Source organism: Pezoporus flaviventris, unplaced genomic scaffold, assembly GCF_033815535.1.
Source record: "Pezoporus flaviventris isolate CSIRO_AGI_PZ_B2104156 unplaced genomic scaffold, CSIRO_AGI_Pfla_v1 ptg000090l, whole genome shotgun sequence".
NCBI lineage: Eukaryota > Metazoa > Chordata > Aves > Psittaciformes > Psittacidae > Pezoporus > Pezoporus flaviventris.
The window spans coordinates 2,615,076-2,634,664 of NW_026892638.1; the positions used below are offsets into that span (position 1 = coordinate 2,615,076).

Genomic DNA, 19,589 nt, shown 5'->3' on the forward strand with positions numbered 1-19,589 from the left:
ACTGAGCGACAACTAAAAACATCGGTGTTATCAGCGTTGTTCCCAGGCTGAAAGTCAAAAACACAGCACTGCACCAGCTACTGAGAAGGAGAAAAAATAACTGCTACTGCTGAACCCAGGACACTGTTTATTCCAGAGTCACGAGACAACCATGGGATCCACCAAAGCCTTATGTGCCTAATAACGAGAGAACAAAGAAAAATGTCTTCATGTGAACTTCCCTGACAAAAATACCTGCCCTTAGGTGTCCTAAATATATTAAGGAAGATAAAATCTTGTCTGAAATATGTGATGAGGTATATGTTCCATGTTTTAGGTGCAAATGGCTCAGTGCTGCTTAATTCTGCCAGACTGGCTCCTTGAGTTGAGTGTTTAGCTATCTTTAGATCTTCTTCAAAATGTGACATAGTGTTCTCTTCTGATTTGTGGTAAGTCTAGAGGAAAGTGATATCTCTCATGAGTGTTTGCTTTGTGTGATGTTTGTGGCCTTCTGGCTTGTAGTTTACAAATTCTCCTGTGCTATTTTTATACTGGTTTTATAGTTCATTTTATTTACTTCATAAGAACAAAAAAGAGCCCAATCAAACTATCAGTTGAGGACAGATAAACTGGTTAAAGAAAAAGCCTAAACAGTAAATTGATTGTCTGCCAACCAAATGAACCACTTCAAGGCAAGACAAGGAGCCACTGTACATATTTGATGCAGTTTATAGGATCAGCTGATATGTACTTAAAATGTTACAGCATTGACTACATACAAAGATTACACTATAAAAGTTTAGCTAGGGCAAATCAAATAATTCATACAGTCTGACACCTATAGATAACAGCAGAATTAATTAAGGATCCTGCAGACCTTTACTCATGCTAGCAGTCCCAGCAAAGTCAAAGGCTTTCAGGACTACCTAAAGCCTGCTGAAAACTCTTTGAACTGAGACCTCTCTCAAGTGGCCTGTGACCATTTCATGCCATGACAAAACTCCTCTGTGCTTTTTGTTTTTTTGTCAGAAAAGTCCTTGGAGATGTGCAGCAGTGTGGGACAGAATTAGCCCTTCATTTCATCTGAGGGCTTTTGAAGCAGAGGAAGAGCTTGGAAAGCAGCCTTCCAGTATCTGAAGAGGGCCTACAAGGATGCTCTTTATCAAGTTCTGTAGCAATAGGACAAGGCGTAATGGGTTTAAACTTAAACAGGGGAACTTAAGGTTACATAGAAGGCAGAAGTTCTTTACTGTGAGGGTGGTGAGGCACTGGAACAGGCTGCCCAGAGAAGCGGTGAATGCTCCATCCCTGGCAGTGTTCAAGGCTCAGCTGGACAGAGCCTTGGGAGATATGGTCTAGTGTGAGGTGTCCCTGCCTATGCCAGGAGGGTTGGAACTAGATGATCTTAAGGTCCTTTCCAACCCTAACTATGATTCTATGATTCTATCATTCTATGATTCTGTGATTCTATGATTCTATGATTCTACGAAATAAGATGTGTATACGAGAACCAGGCACGTAAAATGCAACATAAAGCCCAAAATAAGTAAAATTTATCATTATTAATACTACTACTAATACTATTGGTAAATGACACTTCCATTCTGAAGAATGGTTCTTTCTTAGCCAGTGACAAAAGCAATGAATTTCTGAGTACAAATTACAGGACAAATCTCCATCAGGCAGTGTCCTATTCACCCAGCTGTGAATACACAGCCATAGCGTCTTGTTAGATATCTATTTGCCTCAGCTTCTAATGTCAACCTTTAATGTTTGTTGGGGTTTTTTTTTGCTATTTGTCCTTGCGATGACCTGGAAACCTAAGGCGAGATTAAACCCAAGGCAGTGTATAAGGACTGGCTTAAAAAAAATAGTGAAACTGTGTTCTATGCTCCAATTCAGCTTGCAGTCTGGCAAATCGTGGCCTCTTCAGGATTAATGTTCTAACTTAGATGTGAGTTATGTGTGTTCAGGGATAAAAATTCTTTGTTCATTTTAAGCAATGCTAATTTTAGATTATTTCCTCTCTGTTAAGATCTAGCAGCATTTTTAATGCTGGCCAAATATAAATGAAAAAAATTAAGAAAAACTTTTTGTCTAAGAAGTGGCAAAACCATCCTAATCCTGCCTACTGTGAGATCACTGGAGGAAATTCTGATGTTACTGAGTATGCCATTCATGGGACCAGATCTGTCTGCAGGACCAGAAACATTTTATTGTGAGCTTTGCTAATGCCAAACAAATGGTCAAGTGGAAACTTAATCTGAGCTCTGGAGTCTGCCTAAGCCTAGGAAGACCAAGCTCTGGTCCTTGCAATTGAGTCAGGAAGGAGTGTCTGGGCAAGGACACCTCAGCTTGACCACCAGCAGATACCTAGAGCTTGTCTCTTCACAAACTACATGTGGATTCTTTGGGCTGAAGCTAGTGCCAGGCTGCAGCCAGCTAAAGAGGCAGAAACAGATTTTGGGCCTTGCTGTATCTAGATCTACTGGTCTGCTGCTGGTGTTTGACGTTTGCTTCTGTTGACTGAGGAATTCACCAAATGAAAGCAGTATTCTGGATCTTATCTCTGACAAGTCTTGGATACCTCTTGAAAGAGTTCCCAAATCCACAGAGCAGGCATTTCACTTGCCTAAGAAACATGAACTCTACTGCTGTCACAGTACAATTCAGGCACAGAATATGTACTCAGGCAAGTCCACTCAGGCTGGTATGCAAAAACCCACTTTTTCTTTCTCTTTGTGTGATCGCAATAATATCTCAGAAATGGGCTCCTCACAAACGGGTTTGTGGATGATGGGAATTTTAATGACAGATTTATGCACAGCAAAGAAAATTGCAGAGGCCAAATGTTCAGAACCTAACAGGCTACATGCAAGAAAGAGCAAAGTAGGCAGCATAGGAAAGAAATGGGGGACTTCAAGAGCAATGAAAATATTGAAAATCACCTCCTTGGTACTAAAAGAAGAAAGTCCCAGGAAATTAGCATGAAAATGCAATCTGAAGGAGAGTTGAAGCCTGTGTATGTTACCCACTAGGAGGCACAATGTTTTCATACTAGAATTAAAGATGCTATTCAAGAGGCTGGAATGTACTTACAATGTTCTCAGAACACAGCAAAAGCAAATTAAAAATTATGAAATAGATTAACAAAAAAAGGAATAAAAGTCCATAAAGTTCAAATGAAGGACCTAATTCCATCCCGATCAAAATATAAATAGCCACATTCCCATTAAGTTCAGTGGGAGTATTATAATGAGCCTGAAGTAAGGTCCTTAGTACATGCTAAAATCTACATACATGCAAAATGCACTTTAAAAAAATAAAATAAAACTATTTTTTGTTTTACTTTTCCTCTAGAAGAAAAGTAGGCAGAAATAACCCCTATATTTGGGTTGTTTTCCCAGAAACAAAGACTGAGTTACTTTTTATCTCCTAAAGCACTGCAGTTAGTGTCAGCAGTCTGGTCCCAAGTTACAGGTGAATAAAAAGTTGAGAGGACCTGTGTCTGTGCTCTTTGCTGACAGCACGATTGCTGCAGGATGGTGTCCTCCTTTCAGGGTACACACAGAATGACAATTGTCTGCCACATACTAAGTTGTTAGTGATGAGGCTGCGCCTTCTGTGTTTCTCATGTCAGCTTCTCAGAGCTTGCAAAGAATTGATGCTTTGGCTGGTCTCAGCATTCCTCTAGTGAGTCTTCAAAAGCCATATCAGCTTGAAGGGGATGGTACAAGGAGAAATGCAGAGAAAGGCCTGCATGGGAACTGCAAAAAGTCTATGTGGCTGTATTCAAAACTTAGCATTGTGACACATTTGAGCCCTTGTGTCCATATAAGTACCTCACCTTGATCATGATGCCATGTCTGGGTGAGATCCATCCTCTTTTTCCTGGGTCTTTATTGGGAAGGCAGCCTAGCTGAACAAAATTGCAGGAGTAAGAGGCATGCTTTAATTAGTCCCTAATTTTTCCCGCTGGGGAAAGCAGGGTCCCAGGGCAGGCTGTGACAAACCCTTGAAATAACTGGGCAAAGCCAGTTCTGAGGCTTGCAGCTGGCTGGTTGACACCTGGCACTTTTGCAGAGGTGCTGAAGAGGAAAGGTTATACCTCCTCTGAGACTGTACCAGGGCCACAGTTCCAGGTATACAAGAATATGACTGTGTGCAGCTGAGGCTGTAGCAAACCTCCCATTCACCTCATTCATGCAGGACAAAGACCTTTGGGAGACTACCAAGGACATGGGCTCCCAGACAGCTGTTCTTGCAGATGTATGGCCACAAAGTGGGGGGATGTTGAGGACATCTCCATATGTGCACTATCTAGGATTTATGGGGGGCTCAAGGACTGTTTGCTGACTGTGTGTCTTCACCCCTAGAAATAGGGCAGCTCTTCACAGTCCTTAGCCTCAATCTAACAGAACTTGCTGACCCACGCTGGTTCTGCTTCTCCTCTCTAGAAATGATTTTCTGCACAGGTTCAACCCTTTGCTTATATTTTGTATTGTGGTCTGTAGTTTTGCGGGGGCAGCTACTGTGACTTGATCATTACTTGTCCCACAGCTCCCAGTCATCTTTAATATTGCTCTGCTTTTGTGACATTCAAGTGCTGTCCCCTATCTTGTCTGCAAACCTTTGACCTTTCTGGGTAAGGACTGGTTTTTATTGCATGCTGAGTGTCATGTAGAACTCCCTCATTGAGGCCTTGCATACCACTACAGAGCAATAAAAGTAATGATGATGTTAATAAACTCCCAAGAAATAGCAGTATTCCATAAGGAAAACCAGGCACAAGCTGTTCTTAAAGCATGAAGGAAAGAGCAAAGCGAATCATGTCCAGTCAAGCCCAAAGATGTCATTCCCAAGTTGATGTGTTCCACCTACCCAGTACTTGCTGCAAACTAAAACATCCCAAAGATGAAAGTAGGCTGCTTGACGTATGCCTCTGGTCCAACCTCTAGCAGTTGGGATTTGATACAAATCAGGGCCGTGCTGCCCTCTCTCAATCCAGGGCAGTTTGTCTCCTTTCTCCTCAACTGTCAGGCTGATTTTGCCCAAGGATCCTGAAAACCATCAGCAAACAGCTATCTGCTTAGGGATGGATTCATCGCTCTCTCTAAGGGGTTTGCCTCTTACCGAAGGCTGTGAAACTATTAGCATACTGAACCAAGCCGGGCTCAGAGAACACGGTTCATCTTACTTTCCCCGAGCGCTTTTCCCCGTTACTGAATGTTCCTGATCGGGGCAGAAAACGATGTGTTCGGGGCACTGGCACGGGGAGAGGCCGGGGGGGCGGGGGCAGGGACAACTCTGTGAAGCCGGTTTGTCCTCCTTCCCCAGCGGAGCCCCGGAGCACGGACTCATTTTCCTGGAGCGCTTCCAGCCCGCCGGCGTGGCGGGGGAGCTCCAGGGGGGAGGCCCGGCCCCGGGGGAGGTGCCGGCGGCATCGGCGGGTCCCGCCCCTCTCACCTGGGCAGCCGCACCGTAGCGCCGATCCCACTCCCTTTCGCTCCTTGGAGGATGAACGGGCCGGGGACGAAGGTAAAGGGTAGCCGGGCGGGGCGAGGGGCAGCGAGGCGATGGCGAGGGATCCCCCGGGGCGCCCGGAACCGCGGCACAGCGGCGGCGGGTGCTAGCACTCTGCGGGTGGCCTCCAGCTGCGGGCGGCACCCCGGGGCCGGTGGAGAAGTGTCCGAGTGCTGGTGCTGCCGCAGCGCCTGCTGACCCCGCTCAACACGGTTTGTCTCGCCCGGAGCTGCGCTCAGCTATGCCGGTGCGCAGCGCCGGAGGCTCTCTGCGCATGCAGGGACCACTCGAGTGCGGTTTTCTGCCCAGATACTCCCGCACAAGAATAAATCAAGGGAGTTGTGTTACTAAAGTAACACCTAGCAAAGAACAAGCTTCCTGTGAAGAAACGAAGTCTTGATGGAAGACTTTTCAATGCTGGTAGGAGCGCCACTCTTGCTTAACTTTTGCTCTCCAGTTCTCTGTCCACCGAAGCAAAGGGTTTGGTGAAGAGCAGATATCTAAGCCTTTTAAATGCGATCGGATCTTGTTGTAGTAGAAAATTTGCTTGTAACCACAAGTATCTGTCCACTGTCTTGCAAAAAGTTGAGCTCCTCAAGGGGAATAATGTTAACACATAGGGCTACTGCCGTTGGCTGAAGCCTGTAGTTACCGTGCTATATGTTACTCTTCCTCTTCACAGCAGTGTAGTAAAGGGTTGCTGTGTCTCCCGAGAATATGCTGATATTGACGACAGTGGCCCATTTTAGGAAAAAGTCCTGCAGGTGTCTGTCCCCAGGAGGGAATCTGCATCCCTGGGGCAGCTCATCACCTATCAGCACTGAGGAGCAAACACCCAGGACTGCATCTTCTCCTGCCCCTGGGGAGAAAGAAGCAGCTGCAGACAGGGGAGGACAGAACCGGTAGCTCTTCCCTGCTCACACAAAAAGGGATGGAGAGGCAGAGTGCAGGAAGGTGCATGCCCCTCCATGCCCTCTCGACAGAATCTGTGCCTCACTGCCTTTACGGTGGCACAGACTGCTGGTGGAAGGGTAGCCAGACTGAGTTCCCTTTTCAGCTCTGCTTCTTTGAGTGAGCTTGAAAAATTTCCATAAAATCACAGAATGGTTTGGGTTGGAAGGGACCTTAAAGTTCATCTAGTTCCAACCACCTGATACAGGTAGGGACACAGTCTAGGATGAAAAGTATTCCACAAACTTCTGGGGAAAACTGGGATAGCTGGCATTGTCCAAGCCAGTCAAAATCTGACTGTAAGAGGAGGCCAAAGATTGGGTTTATGGTGTGATTAGGAGGCAATCCCAGCAAAACCTTTCTGTCTGAGCAATACCTACCTAGGGGAATTTTGTTGTAGGGTGTTGCTATCGGGAGGCTGTTATTCACAGCACTCACAGAATATAGCATGCAAATGCAGTCTAACCAACCCATGGTAAATGAAACCACAGCTTTGCTGCAGTAATTGATTTTTCAAAGTTATGAAATGAAAGGAGTTTGGGGCAGGAAAACAAAAAAGGACTTGATTTTGCTTTTTGGTTGATTTGGAGAAAGGTGGTTGTTTTCAGTGAAGTTACTCTTGATCGTAAGGGTGAGATAGTCATTGGATTTGTGGGCTGAAAAATACATCCTGCTTTTCCTTAGGCAAAAGAAATAATATTCTCCTCTTGTATTTAATATCTGTCTCTTTTCCAGGCACCGCTATTTCTTGTATTGATGAGTAAAAGCACAAGGTTAACATTTGATAATCTATTACCAAATTATTGTAGAGGTGGTTTTGGTTTTTTATTTTTAACAAAATAGAGGTATACAGAGAAGAGTTCTATTCTAGCTGCCATGATTATTTTCCTCATATCTATTTTAAGTTAAAAACGTAGCATATAGTCTGGATAATTTAAGTAATTTATAGCTATTTACTTTGCTCTAATCTGGGAATACAGCATGTTAGATTTTTAGTGTAGTTTAGAAATCTTTTGGACCAGTATAAAAGGACACAGAAACTGTTGAGCTTCCTATGAGCCTAGGTTTGGTTTGGTTTTGTTGGTTTTTTTTTTTTTTTTTTTGTACAGGCTTATTTATACATTCTTAAACTGGTTTTACAGTAAATGAACCATGAATAGAGGTAACTGTCTTCAGTAGCTGGTTGTCAAGTACCGGATTTTTAAGTCTCTGTAAAATGTGACCTCTGAAGTAGTATATTCTTACTGCAATGAACTGTGATTTACAGATATTGCTTCAAATAATGCCAACATAAACTTACCAATCGACTCGTAGCATAGAGTGTTAATATTGAGGTCAGAGTGAAGCCTATGACTGGCTTTGGAAGGGATATAAAGTTTAGAGGAGTATATCTTCTTCATTGTGGAGGGATTTGCAGGTGTAAACACCATAAAGAATGTATATCCACTGGTTTTACTGGGGGGGAAAAAAAAGATGAGACACTTCAGGATTCCACTGACGGCTTCCAGAATCACTCATGCACTTCAATTCATCATGCTAAAATTAGTCACATGTAAGGAATTGGTTAAATTGGTTAAATAAATTGTTAGGATTTATGCAGTCACAACTAAAGGCAGTGATGGTTCTTTAGTAGTGGAAAAAATGGTATATGTGAATATCTTCCAGAGGATTGACTTAATTCTTGGGCCATACTAAATATGTGTTTCTGAGGGAAGAGTCTGCTTCAGTACATTAACAGTCCCTCACGGAAGTCCCTGTTTGAATTAATATGTGCTGCTCACTGTAAAGCCTTCTGCTTTAGTGGGTATCAGTCAGGGAAGGTGGCAGCAACATGCCTGCAGGAGTGTGACTTAAGCATGCCATAAAAGGTGGTGTTAGTATGCATGCATGTGTTTTAAATATTCCCTTTTCCCTCCCTGTCCAGTAAATCCATGATTGTCCTCTCACAGGCAAGGTGCAAGACAAATACCAATGTTAGGAAAACGAATCTTTAATTTTCCATTTCTTTACTTCCTACTCCAGCAGCAGACAGACATCCCTCTCCTTTGCACCCGCTCACTCTGCCCCATTCCAGTCTCCACTCGTGCTATCGCCACTTGCTTGTTCCATCTCTCTAAGTTCCTTCTGAGCACCACGTACATGAGGAGAAGCTGAGGCAGTTGGGACTGCTCAGTCTGGGAAAGAGAAGTCGCGGGGGCATCTCATTGATGGATGTAAATGCCTGAAGGGATCGTGCAAAGAAAACAGTGCAGGTTCCCAGTGACAGGACCAGAGGCAGTGGGCACAAACTGAAACATGGGAAGTTCCCTCTGAACATCAGGAGAGAACTGTGAGGGTGACTGAGCACTGGAAAAGAGTGCCCAAAGGGGTGATGGAGTCTCCATCCTTGGGCATACTAAAAAACCACCCAGATAGGCCCTTCCTAAGCAACAAGGGGGTTGGACCAGATGACTGTTCCGGCTTCAACCATCCTACAGTTCTGTGATTCTGCTGTCAGACAAAGCATTAAGTTATTCTCCCCACTTCTCTGTTGCTTTTCAGCAGTCCACATAGTTTCCCATCCTGCAGCTTTCACTCCTCTCAAACACTCTGGCACTGTGCACAGGTAGGATTATCCTCTTCAGTGGTGATCCTTCCCCATTACCCAGAAACAGCCAAGAGCTGCGTTTAGCAGACATTCTCCAGAGCTGTGGCTTTTTGTTCCTACGACTTGTTCTCTGACATCAACTCAACCTAAGCAAGGGAAATCCATGTAAGGATGGGCAGGTGCCTACCACACTGTCTTGATAATGTAGCAATGTTGTCAAAGTATTCAGTAGGACAAAAAACCTGAAAAAAGAAACCTGAGTGCTGGGACTTTAAGGAAACTTAGATATTGATGAGTGAAATAACTTATCCTTGATATCTACTCAGAAAAATGGACCTTGAATAGCTAGTAACACAGTTTAGGATGTGACATGACATGTTCACCAAGCTCAGTCTACAAAGTCAAAATACTCCTCCCTTTATTAAAATGCTGGGTGCTGTTGATACCTGGGGTGCGTAAATTCCTATGAGCAAAGTCTCAAACTAGATAGTCAACAACCCCCAGAGGTCTTTTGGGGCAATGTTGTTTACACCAATGTGCATGTCCTGGGTGGCATTCCTGAACTCCTGGCTCTGCTGCACATCTAAGGTGTGGTCTAGGGCAGGTAACTCAAATCCCCAACTTCAGTTTTCAAACTGTTAATAGAAATGAAAAGGGACTTGAAAATACAGCAAGGAATACATACTATTTCTTGCTTTTTTGTTATTAAATGCAGTTTTAGGGTACATTAATATGCAACTTCATGTATTATGCTCTGGGAGACTGGGAGGTCCAGAACTGCAGCCTGAGCAGCAAGAAGGGCTGCATGGTTGGGAGATGAAGTGCAGTCTGTCTCATTTCATTGGTATTAAGCCCGTCTCCAAGGTAGTCCTCAAAGACAGCCACCAGCAGAGCAGTATGTTAGGATTGAGTCATGACTTGGGTTGTGAATATCAACAATTAAAAGGAAAACTAGGGAGGTTTTCTCTGGTAACTGGAAAACCATAGTTTGTCAAATAGATTGATGTCAGTCCAGCTGTTGATGTATGAGTGAGTGTCCATATTGCCATAATTAGAATAAGCCATGGTCTGGATGGGCAGAGGCTAAAGGCTCAAACAGTCCTCTAAACTGAGGTGTTTTATCTGTGAAGCCTCCACTTCTGAATAAACCAGTTGCTAATGCATGAAAGCAATCCAGGAGCCTTAGGAACCAAAATAACACTTTCAAAGAACTTTGTCATTCAGCATCACAATCCTTGCACTAACTGTGCTTCACATTGGTAGTATTTTAACATCGCTTCCTAAAAACTAGGTGGTGAAACAGTGATCAAACATCAGGTAGTGCTCCAAGCAGAAGAAAAGGTGTATTCACAAGTGTTCATTGGTAACTGGGTGTCAGATAAATGCTTTATTAGGCAGGCAGCATGCTGCTTGGATGACAAGACCAGTACTTGAAAAATCTACAATGTGCCATTGAAAACAGGGAGATTTAAACTAGAATCTTGCAAAGACTTAAACCCCACATGTTTAGCTTTACACCTCATAGGTAGTGTCGCTTAGGTCAATGAAACTATTCACTGTGGAAAGCTAAGAAGGTGTGTAAATCTCTGCAGCATTAAACATTTTGCTTGATTGTCTCCCCAGGGAGTGGAAACAGGGATTGGCAGCTATCAGACATACAGGTTAAAAGAGCAGCTCGTGCCTTTGAATTTTGGCCCGATTGAAAAACAGCATTAAAAATCGTGGAACAATCCTGGCCTTTTTCCTGGCTTGCAGTGGGTGCTCTGTGGCTCTGAACTGTCCCCAGACAATTGCGATTTGCTCACTAAGAAAAGTAGGTGCATTTTGACCGACAAAATAAGTATTTTTAACTGCTTTTAGGAAAAGAAAGGAAAACGTATTTGTCACAATGGGGAGGCGGGGGGGCGGATGGTGTGGTGCTGTGCGTACGGAACGCTTGCAAGCAGACCCTCTGCCAGGGTCGGGAGGGGGCTGCACCGCTGGTGACGCTTCTCCTCCTTCGCCCCTGCCCGCACGGCTCAACGACCCTGTGCTCGCAGGCGCTTCGTAAGACACTGCCGAGAAGGGAAGGGTCTGGGGTCCCTGTGGGCGGCGCGGGGGGACGGGCGGGGGTGCCGGGGAGGCGCCAGAGGGGCGGGAGCGGCCGGGGCAGGGGCAGCGCCAGCGGTGAGGGGTGGTGCCGGTGCCGCCGCGGGGTGCGCGGCGCAGGGGCGGCGGCCCCGCAGCCCGCTCGCTCGGCAGGTGGGAGCGGAGCTGGCCGGTCTGCTGGCAGTACGGCGGGGCGGGGAGGGGAAGGGAAGGGATGGGCTGCGCCCCCAGCATCCACGTCTCTCAGAGCGGCGTGATTTACTGCCGCGACTCGGACGAGTCCAATTCCTCCCACCAGACCACCACCATCTCGCAGGGCGCCACCACCCTGCACGGCCTCTTCATCAAGACAGACGCGGCCGACTCCATCCCCTCCGTCCTCGCCTACCAGAGCCGGCAGCAGCCGCCACCCTCCGCCGGCCCCCGCCGCAAAGAGCGCAGGGAGCCCGGAGCCTCCGCCCGGGCCAGGGCCACCCCCTGCTGCGGCGTCGAGGCGGAGACCCAGACCAGCAACGCCAGCGTCAAGGTACACCGCTGCCGCTCAGGGAGGAGGGGGCCCCGGTGGGGCCGGTGTGGGTCCTCCCTGCCGGCCGCGGTAGAGGGAGAACGGAGCCGGAGCATCTACCGCCTGCGCCAGGGCGGGAGGTGATGCTTCCTCGGACGGGATGCAGCTGCGGAGAGCGGCTGCTCTGGCGCCCACTGACACCCCGCAGCTGCGGCGGCCGGGCCGGGCTGACACTGCTGCGGGGGGGCCGCGCCGGGGCGCGCCTGGCCCAGAGCACCCCAGGAGGCAGTGCCGGGCCCCTCGGGCTGCCCCGCGCCCCCAGCACTGGGGTGGCTTGGGGGATCCCCTGTGCTGCGATCGCTCAGGGGGCGGAGGGCAGGGTTCGTTTCCAGGTTTGCGGCTGATGGCAGAGGTTGGGCGTCTGGGAGGGGTGTTAATGTGGCGGAATGAAATCTCCCTCTGCTCAGTTCTCAAGAGCAGAAAGCCCGTACTTGCTGTTGGGTTTTCTTCATCCCCTTTTTTCTCTCTTCCTCCCCTGTAACTGGTTAAAATGAACTGTTGCTGCGAGGCGTGGAACCGAGCCGCTATGCTCTGCATACAGGCAAATACGCCTCGGGCTAGGAGATGCTCCCGGGAGGGGCAGGCAGTGGCTGTGCTTTAGGGTCCTCTCATCCACATCTGGAAGGCTGAGTCCCCCTCTCAGTTGAATAAGGCAGCACTGCTGTAACTGCGGGTCAGCTTCCTCGCTGAAGTTTACCAGTTAAAAGAGATGACAGCTGTGGCAGGGTTGGGGGGAGGGAAGGGAAGGTGGTATATTTATTTTTTTTTCTTAGTATCAGGGCAGATTTCATTAATTCCCTGAAAATTTTCAGATCAGAATCAAATTTTACTTTGTTGCCATATTCCAAATCTTATTATGAAAACAAATGGTGCCTTGTGATCCCACTGCACCTTGGGTTACTCTTATGTTGTACTAATAAAGCAGGGTATCATGTCACACAGTAATTCCAGGGGATTACATACATCCTGGTATTTTCTTAGACTATAATTAAGAACTTAAAAGGTTATATAATCTTACATAATTAAAAAAAAAATAACAAACAAGAAGAACTCCAGACATCATCTAAGGAAAACACAAGTGACAGACATCACAGAGAAAGTAAACCCACTTTTTTGGACTTAGGGATTTATTTGGGTTTTTTTCAGAGTAGAATACTTTGATGAAATACATTGTGGTTGGTTTGTTTGTTAATGTAGGGAAGAGCAAAATAGAAATTCTTTCACAATTCATTAAGTTGAGATATGGAAAAAAGATATTTTTTTTTTAAAGTGGTAATGCCCCTTTCTGTTCTTATGAATTGTTTATTATCAGGGATTGCATCGTGTGCTCTTATAAATAAACACTTTTGTCAGTTTTCTGGTTATTAAAAGTGGATATATTTTAGATATTTTTGAAGTTCATAATTGGCACTGTAATATTACTTTGAATAATTTCAGTTCTTTTTACAATTTTAGAGTCCCAAGCATCTAAGGGGAATTATGTGGGTTGGGTTATTATTTTTTTGTTTGTTTGTTTATTCATTTATTTATTTAACAACTGCTTCAGTGATACAATTTAAATGTTTCCATTCTCATGAGATTTAAGGTCTGTAAAATACTTTATGTATTTTTTTAAACTAAGCTGTTGCCTCCATTCTTGCTGGTATTTCTGACACAATTTCCTACAGGTTAATATCATGTTTGTCTGGCCAAAGCAAGGCTGGGGTATTGCAGAACTATCATGGTGGCAAAATACTACTTGGCACCTGATGGGCTGTAAGAAATTGAAAATAATGGATATATGTTCTCCGGTTTTACATGATAACAATCTTTATTTCCATGGAAGTTCAAAACGAAGACAAACACTAGTCATTTTGATACAGAAAAAGTGTCTAGTAATGCCACATGGTTTTAATGGATGTAGTGCTTGGGTGCATGCATATGCTGTGTTGAAATCTCATGTAACTGTGTTTAGGGGACAAAACAAATAAACGGACAAAAAAGTTTTAAGGCTCTTGTTGCTAACATATAGCCTGGTGGGAAAAAAGACCCCAACCCTTTTCAGACTTCTGTTGATTACTTTATTGTATTTTCCTCCTTGAAATGACAAGTGCAGCTAGTGTAATGGTTTGGTTCTTCATATGCTGTGTTCTTCGTGGAAGAGAAAAGCCTGTCTGTGAAACTCTCTCGAAAGCCAGTCACACTAGGAACAGCTTTTGAGAGTTTTTATTTTTTTCTATAGCAAAATAAAATTTCAAAGTAAAGCTGAGAAATAAGAAATACAGTGAGACAGTATCTTTTACCAATGTTGGTATGTCTTAAGTTCCAAGGTGGAAACACTGAGGAGAAGAATGCACCCCAATGTATGAAACACCTAGCTTTCATGGGGGTTTTAGACCTGGGGGAATAGGGAAAAGGATGCAGCTGCCAAATACAAATTGCTATGGAGAGTATTGAGAAATCCAGAGTTTCATCAGGTTTATGGATTCTGGAGAAATGCAACCCTAAGCTTTGCCTTGATTTCAAATACAATTCTTCTCTTTAAAGCAGTATTATGTTTAGGAAAAGTCACTTCTCACTTCTTGTTTTGTTTGACGTGTATTGCTTTTCAGCTGGCTGCTGGTATGTTCTGCAGAATATGGACAGTACCAGAAGTAGGGTAAACTTGGAAAATAAACCTCCCAACTCTGTAACTTAGTGTGATCAGGGTCCATTTCACAACTCAATAGGACACCTACCTAAGACCTCAAAGTCCTCTTGAGCATACTCTGGGGTTCAAAAGACTTGGGCAGACCAAATAGAGTTGAACTATGATACAGTGCAAAGCATTTTTAATTTAGGTTAGCTATTCTCTGAGAGATGGTGGCCTGAGTAACTCTTACCATAAAGAAAATTGTTAGTAGAGGGATGCTTTACTTGGACAAAGCCCAGACTTCCTGTATTTTAATGAATACACTAAAAGGACTTTGGCAAGGTATTTGTCTCTGTATCTGACCTTTCAGTTTCTCCTTCAGATGGTGTAGGTAACTTCAGTAAGCACTGTAGGTGTGCTTTTAGGTAATGCTGGACAGGAGAAGTGTTACTGAATGGAGAAAACTACTTCTTCAGAAAATAATGTATCTGCTGGCAAAGGAAACTGAGCAGCCTGGTAGATTAAACTTGTTTGGTGTTGAGTCACACAACATTCTGGACTTCCACAACTGTTCTGAGTGATAGGCATTTATATCATAAAATAGAAAATGCTTGCTTCTTTTTTTTCCCTGCCTTCCCTTGGTAATAGGAAAAGAGGAGTGTTGGAAGCTTGTCAGAGAGCAATGGACCTCAGCCATTTCAGCACTGAGAGTCAAGAGGTGCCTCAAGGACGCATGCACCCCTCTAAGTCCTCCAGTAAGATGTTATTTTGGAACATTTGCTTTCGCTGCCCAAAACACCAAACATTTGTAGGTAAACTGAGCATTGATATTATCTGTTTTCTACTTTGTATCGTTTGCTATGTGCAAAATAAGACTCTGAAGTTTTACTGTCTGAGGAGCTCGATGTGTATTTTTTAACAATTTCTAATGCTCCATGATCATACTGAATGCAGAGAAGAGAGATTTCAAATAAAACTGGCCTGAAAGACATAATGAAAGCTAAGAAGCTGTGTCATAGACCATGGGGAATAGCATATGCTCTTGGGATGAAGGGGTAGGTTTGAATTCTGGCAGCTGAGAATGCTTAATGATTGTTAGGGTGTGATACAGAAAATGGGCACATAGTTTCTCATTTCTCTCCTTCAGCTGAGGAATAATCCAGTCATCTATCATCCTTTAAATAGTGGTTTAGACAGCATAGTAATTGAGCAGATTAACGTTGTGAAATTAAGCACCACACTTGCCCTGCAGGTAGTCTGAGAGAGACAAGGCTACCAAACACCTCTTGCACGCATTTCCTTTCACATGGCTTTAGTGTCCCCTCTGTGCCTTGGACATCTATCACATTAAGATGATGAGCTTGCTCTATTTGCTGTAATGAGTGTTTGAGCACCTGACTCACAAAAATTTTCCTGTCGCTGGTGGGGTCCTTCAGCTTCTCCAGGAGTTTCTTATTTCAGACAGGTTGCTGTACCTCTTCTACATCCATGGTTTCCTAGATGAGGTATTTGTACCAGGCTGGATTATACAGCCTAGGCATTCCTGAAGTGAGGAGTAATGCAAGTATGTATTTTTAATAACTTGGTAATTTTCTGCGAAGCAGTCCGTAATTTTGTGTAATGATGCTTAAAGCCTGCAGAAGTTAAAAAGAGTATTATTTGTACTCTAAAAGAGATCATAGTAATTTCTGAAATGCTGGGTGCTCATAGAAAGCTTGTCAGATTAATGCAAGTGGAGCTGGGGATGTTCATAAGTCTTAGTCCTATGTGCAAAAAAAGCAGGAGAGCTGAGGGCTCTGGTTTGGTTTTGTGTTTGGCTTTTTTGTTTGGGCTTTTGTTTGGGGTTTTTTGTTTCTTTTGTGTGTGTGTGTTTTGGGGGAAATTTTTTTTTTTTTTTTAATCAAAATCTTCATAGCACAAGGCAGACATGCTATTTGCATGAACACTGTAGTCCCTTTTTGGATTATCTGTGTACTCCCTCAAAAGTATTGCTGCTTGAAAACTCAAGGCCAGAAGAGTAAACTTGGGTGAAAATGTAAGTAGTGGTGTGAAGGGGAATGAGAGGTGGAAAAGAAACCATGCTTTGGGTTAAATTCTCTTACACCACCTCCACTGCTGTCAGATAGCAGTGTGCTTTAGTTTTCATGTTGATCATTCTCTGCTTTTATTTCCTGTCTGCCTGTTGGTCACAGCTCTTATTTTTAAAAAAGATTCAAGTCTGTCTCTATTACAAGCTTTTTTTAGTGTAGCCCAAAGTGAAAGATGCATGGTGTATGTGAAGCCTGTAGAGTATTCTTTAATGTAACTTCCCTAAAATTGCCTTCAGTGAAGGCTGTATGTACCTATGTGGTTGCTAGGAAATAGCATGTGAAGCGTTTTATGCTGTAGCAGAGTTTAACTCTTTAGGGGCAGTATTGTCATGGTAACCAAGCCCAGTATTTTCAGGACTTCAGTATAAGTCAATAGCAGTGGGATTATGGCTTCAGAAAATCAGCAGTTGCCTTTACCAATGTAAAGATAAATATGCCATTATCCCATTGTGGATTTGAAGGGCATGAGCTTACAGTAATGACTGACACCTGATGATCTCTTGTGCAGTACTGTCTCCCTCTGGCCTAGTTGGTGCATTTCTAGCCCAATAAGTGACCAGTCTTACCAGGCAGCAGCAGCTGATTGGCCCCTTGCTTCTCTGAGAGTATCTTTTTGGGGACAATTCTCACAGGCCATAAGGTATGTTGGGCTCATTCTATAGGAGCTCGCACAACTCCCACAAAACACTGGTGCTTTTGGCTTGTGCAGCTTGAACCAGCTTTCGTTTTGTGTGAGAAAGAAGTGCTGTCAGAGATAAGTTATGAGTTCCAAGAAAGATGGCAAGCTGCAAAGCCTTCTGGAGATAGTGTCTATTGCAGATAACTTCTTTCACTTGAGAAAACCATTAGTCCATTTGCTCATGAGCTTTATTTTTCACTTGCAGGTCAATCAGTATTGTCACTGCCCCAGTCTTCAGCAATTAATTACTTACAAATGTCTTTCTCTCACCTGTTAAAAGAACAAAACATGTTAGAGACATTCTGTTCCGTTTGGTTACCAGTGACACTGCAAATAGAGAGGTACTGTGGAGACTGTTTAAAACAAACAAACAAACAAACAAACAAACAAAGCCCTGTGTAGTGTATCTCTACCCACTGATTTGGCCATCCAGTGCCAAATATTTCATATATTGAACATCATAGAATCATAGAAAAATTAGGGTTGGAAAGGACCTGCCATGGGAAGAGACTCCTCACCTTAGACCATGTCACCCCAAGGCTCTGTCCAGTCTGGCCTTGAACACCACAAGGAATGGAGCATTCACAACTTCCCTGGGCAACCCATTCCAGTTCCTCACCACCCTCACAGTAAAGAACTTCTTCCTTATATCCAACCTAAACTTCCCCTGTTTAAGTTTTAACCCATTACCCCTTGTCCTATCACTACAGTCCTTAATGAAGGGGCCCTCCCCAGCATCCTTGTGGGCCCCCTTCAGATACTGGAAGGTTGCTATGAGGTCTCCATGCAGCCTTCTCTTCTCCAGGCTGAACAGCCCCAACTTTCTCAGCCTATCTTCATACGGGAGATGCTCCAGTCCCCTGATCATCCTCGTGGCCCTCCTCTGGACTTGTTCCAACAGTTCCATGTCCTTTTTATGCTGAGGACACCAGAACTGCACACAATACTCCAAGTGAGGCCTCACGAGAGCAGAGTAGAGGGGCAGGATCACCTCCTTCGACCTGCTGGTCACGCTCCTTTTGATGCAGCCCAGGATACGGTTGGCTTTCTGGGCTGCAAGTGCACACTGAAGCTGGCTCATGTTTATTTTCTCATCAACCAACACCCCCAAGTCCTTCTCCACAGGGCTGCTCTGAATCTCTTCTCTGCCCAACCTGTAGCTGTGCCTGGGATTGCTCCGACCCAGGTGTAGGACCTTGCACTTATCATGGTTAACTTCATAAGGTTGGCATCAGCCCACCTCACAAGTGTGTCGAGGTCCCTCTGGATGGCATTCCTTCCCTCCAGGGTATCAACTGAACCACACAGCTTGGTGTCATCGGCAAACTTGCTGAGGGCGCACTCAATCCCACTGTCCATGTCAGCGACGAAGATGTTGAACAAGACCGGTCCCAATACCGATCCCTGAGGGACACCACTCGTTACTGGTCTCCAGCTGGACATTGAGCCATTGACCACAACTCTTTGTGTGCGGCCATCCAGCCAGTTCTTTATCCGCCAAGTGGTCCATCCATCAAATTGATGTCTCTCCAATTTAGAGACAAGGATGTTGTGTGGGACAGTGTCGAACGCTTTGCAGAAGTCCAGGTAGATGACATCAACTGCTCTACCCCTGTCCATCAGTTCCGTAGCCCCATCAGAGAAGGCCACCAACTTGGTCAGGCAGGATTTCCCCTTCAGTGAAGCCATGCTGGCTGTCACCAAGCACCTTGTTGTTTTTCATGTGCCTTAGCATGCCTTCCAGGAGAATCTGCTCCAAGATTTTGCCAGGGATGGAGGTGAGACTGACTGCTCTGTAATTCCCCGGCTCATCCATTTTCCCCTTCTTGAAAATGGGGGTTATATTTCTCTTTTTCCAGTCATTGGGAACTTCACGTGACTGCCATGATGTTTCAAATATGATGAACAGTGGCTTAGCAACTTTGTTTCCCAGCTTCTTCAGGACCCACAGATGGATTTCATTATGGACTTGTGCATGTTCAGTTTCTTAAGAGGGTCTCAAACCAGATCCTCTCCTACAATGGGCCTAAGGTCCTCATTGTCACAGTCCCTGCATCTGCCTTCTGAAAGGAGAAGTAGAGTAGAAGTGTTTGGAATGAAAGAAAGGTTTGTCTTGATGTCAGGGGATCCCAGTGACACTTGGAAGTCTTGAGGAGATTTGATCGTCTGAATCTAGTGATTTCTGTCCAGATCTTATAGCTACACAACGAAAAATATAGCTTGCAACTCAGTGCTAAGAAATCTCGTGGATTGTAGCAATTGTCTTGAATATGCTATTTCTGGATTTTATTTGAGGTAGTCTTCATGAGCTTCTGAAACAATTCAATCATATGTTGGTTTCACTGCAACAGGAAATGCCTACATGGTGTTCTGTGCATAGAGTTGTAGTAATGTATCCACTGCTGCCTAAAGTCACCTAATAGTCTGTGGTTTTGTTTCCCACCCCATCACAGCATCAGAGAATGCCTATGCGATTTAATACTTGAGAGCAAGAAAGAAATACCGAAAATTTGTCT

General features: G+C 44.6%; 1 protein-coding gene across 5 annotated transcripts in view; it reads left to right on the top strand.

The window, feature by feature from the left end:
- Window positions 1-5,500: 5,500 nt before the first annotated feature.
- The window catches only part of PDE8B (phosphodiesterase 8B), an 80,805-nt gene continuing 66,716 nt past the window's right edge, over window positions 5,501-19,589 (top strand). For 3 of the 5 annotated variants that reach the window (XM_061475725.1, XM_061475726.1, XM_061475727.1), the window contains exon 1: window positions 11,235-11,654. In XM_061475725.1, coding sequence (XP_061331709.1) covers window positions 11,343-11,654 — 312 coding nt within the window. In that variant the 5' untranslated portion in view covers window positions 11,235-11,342. Of the gene's footprint in view, window positions 5,518-11,233; window positions 11,655-19,589 lie in introns of those variants that run through there. The other 2 variants (XM_061475729.1, XM_061475728.1) reach the window with 2 other exon arrangements.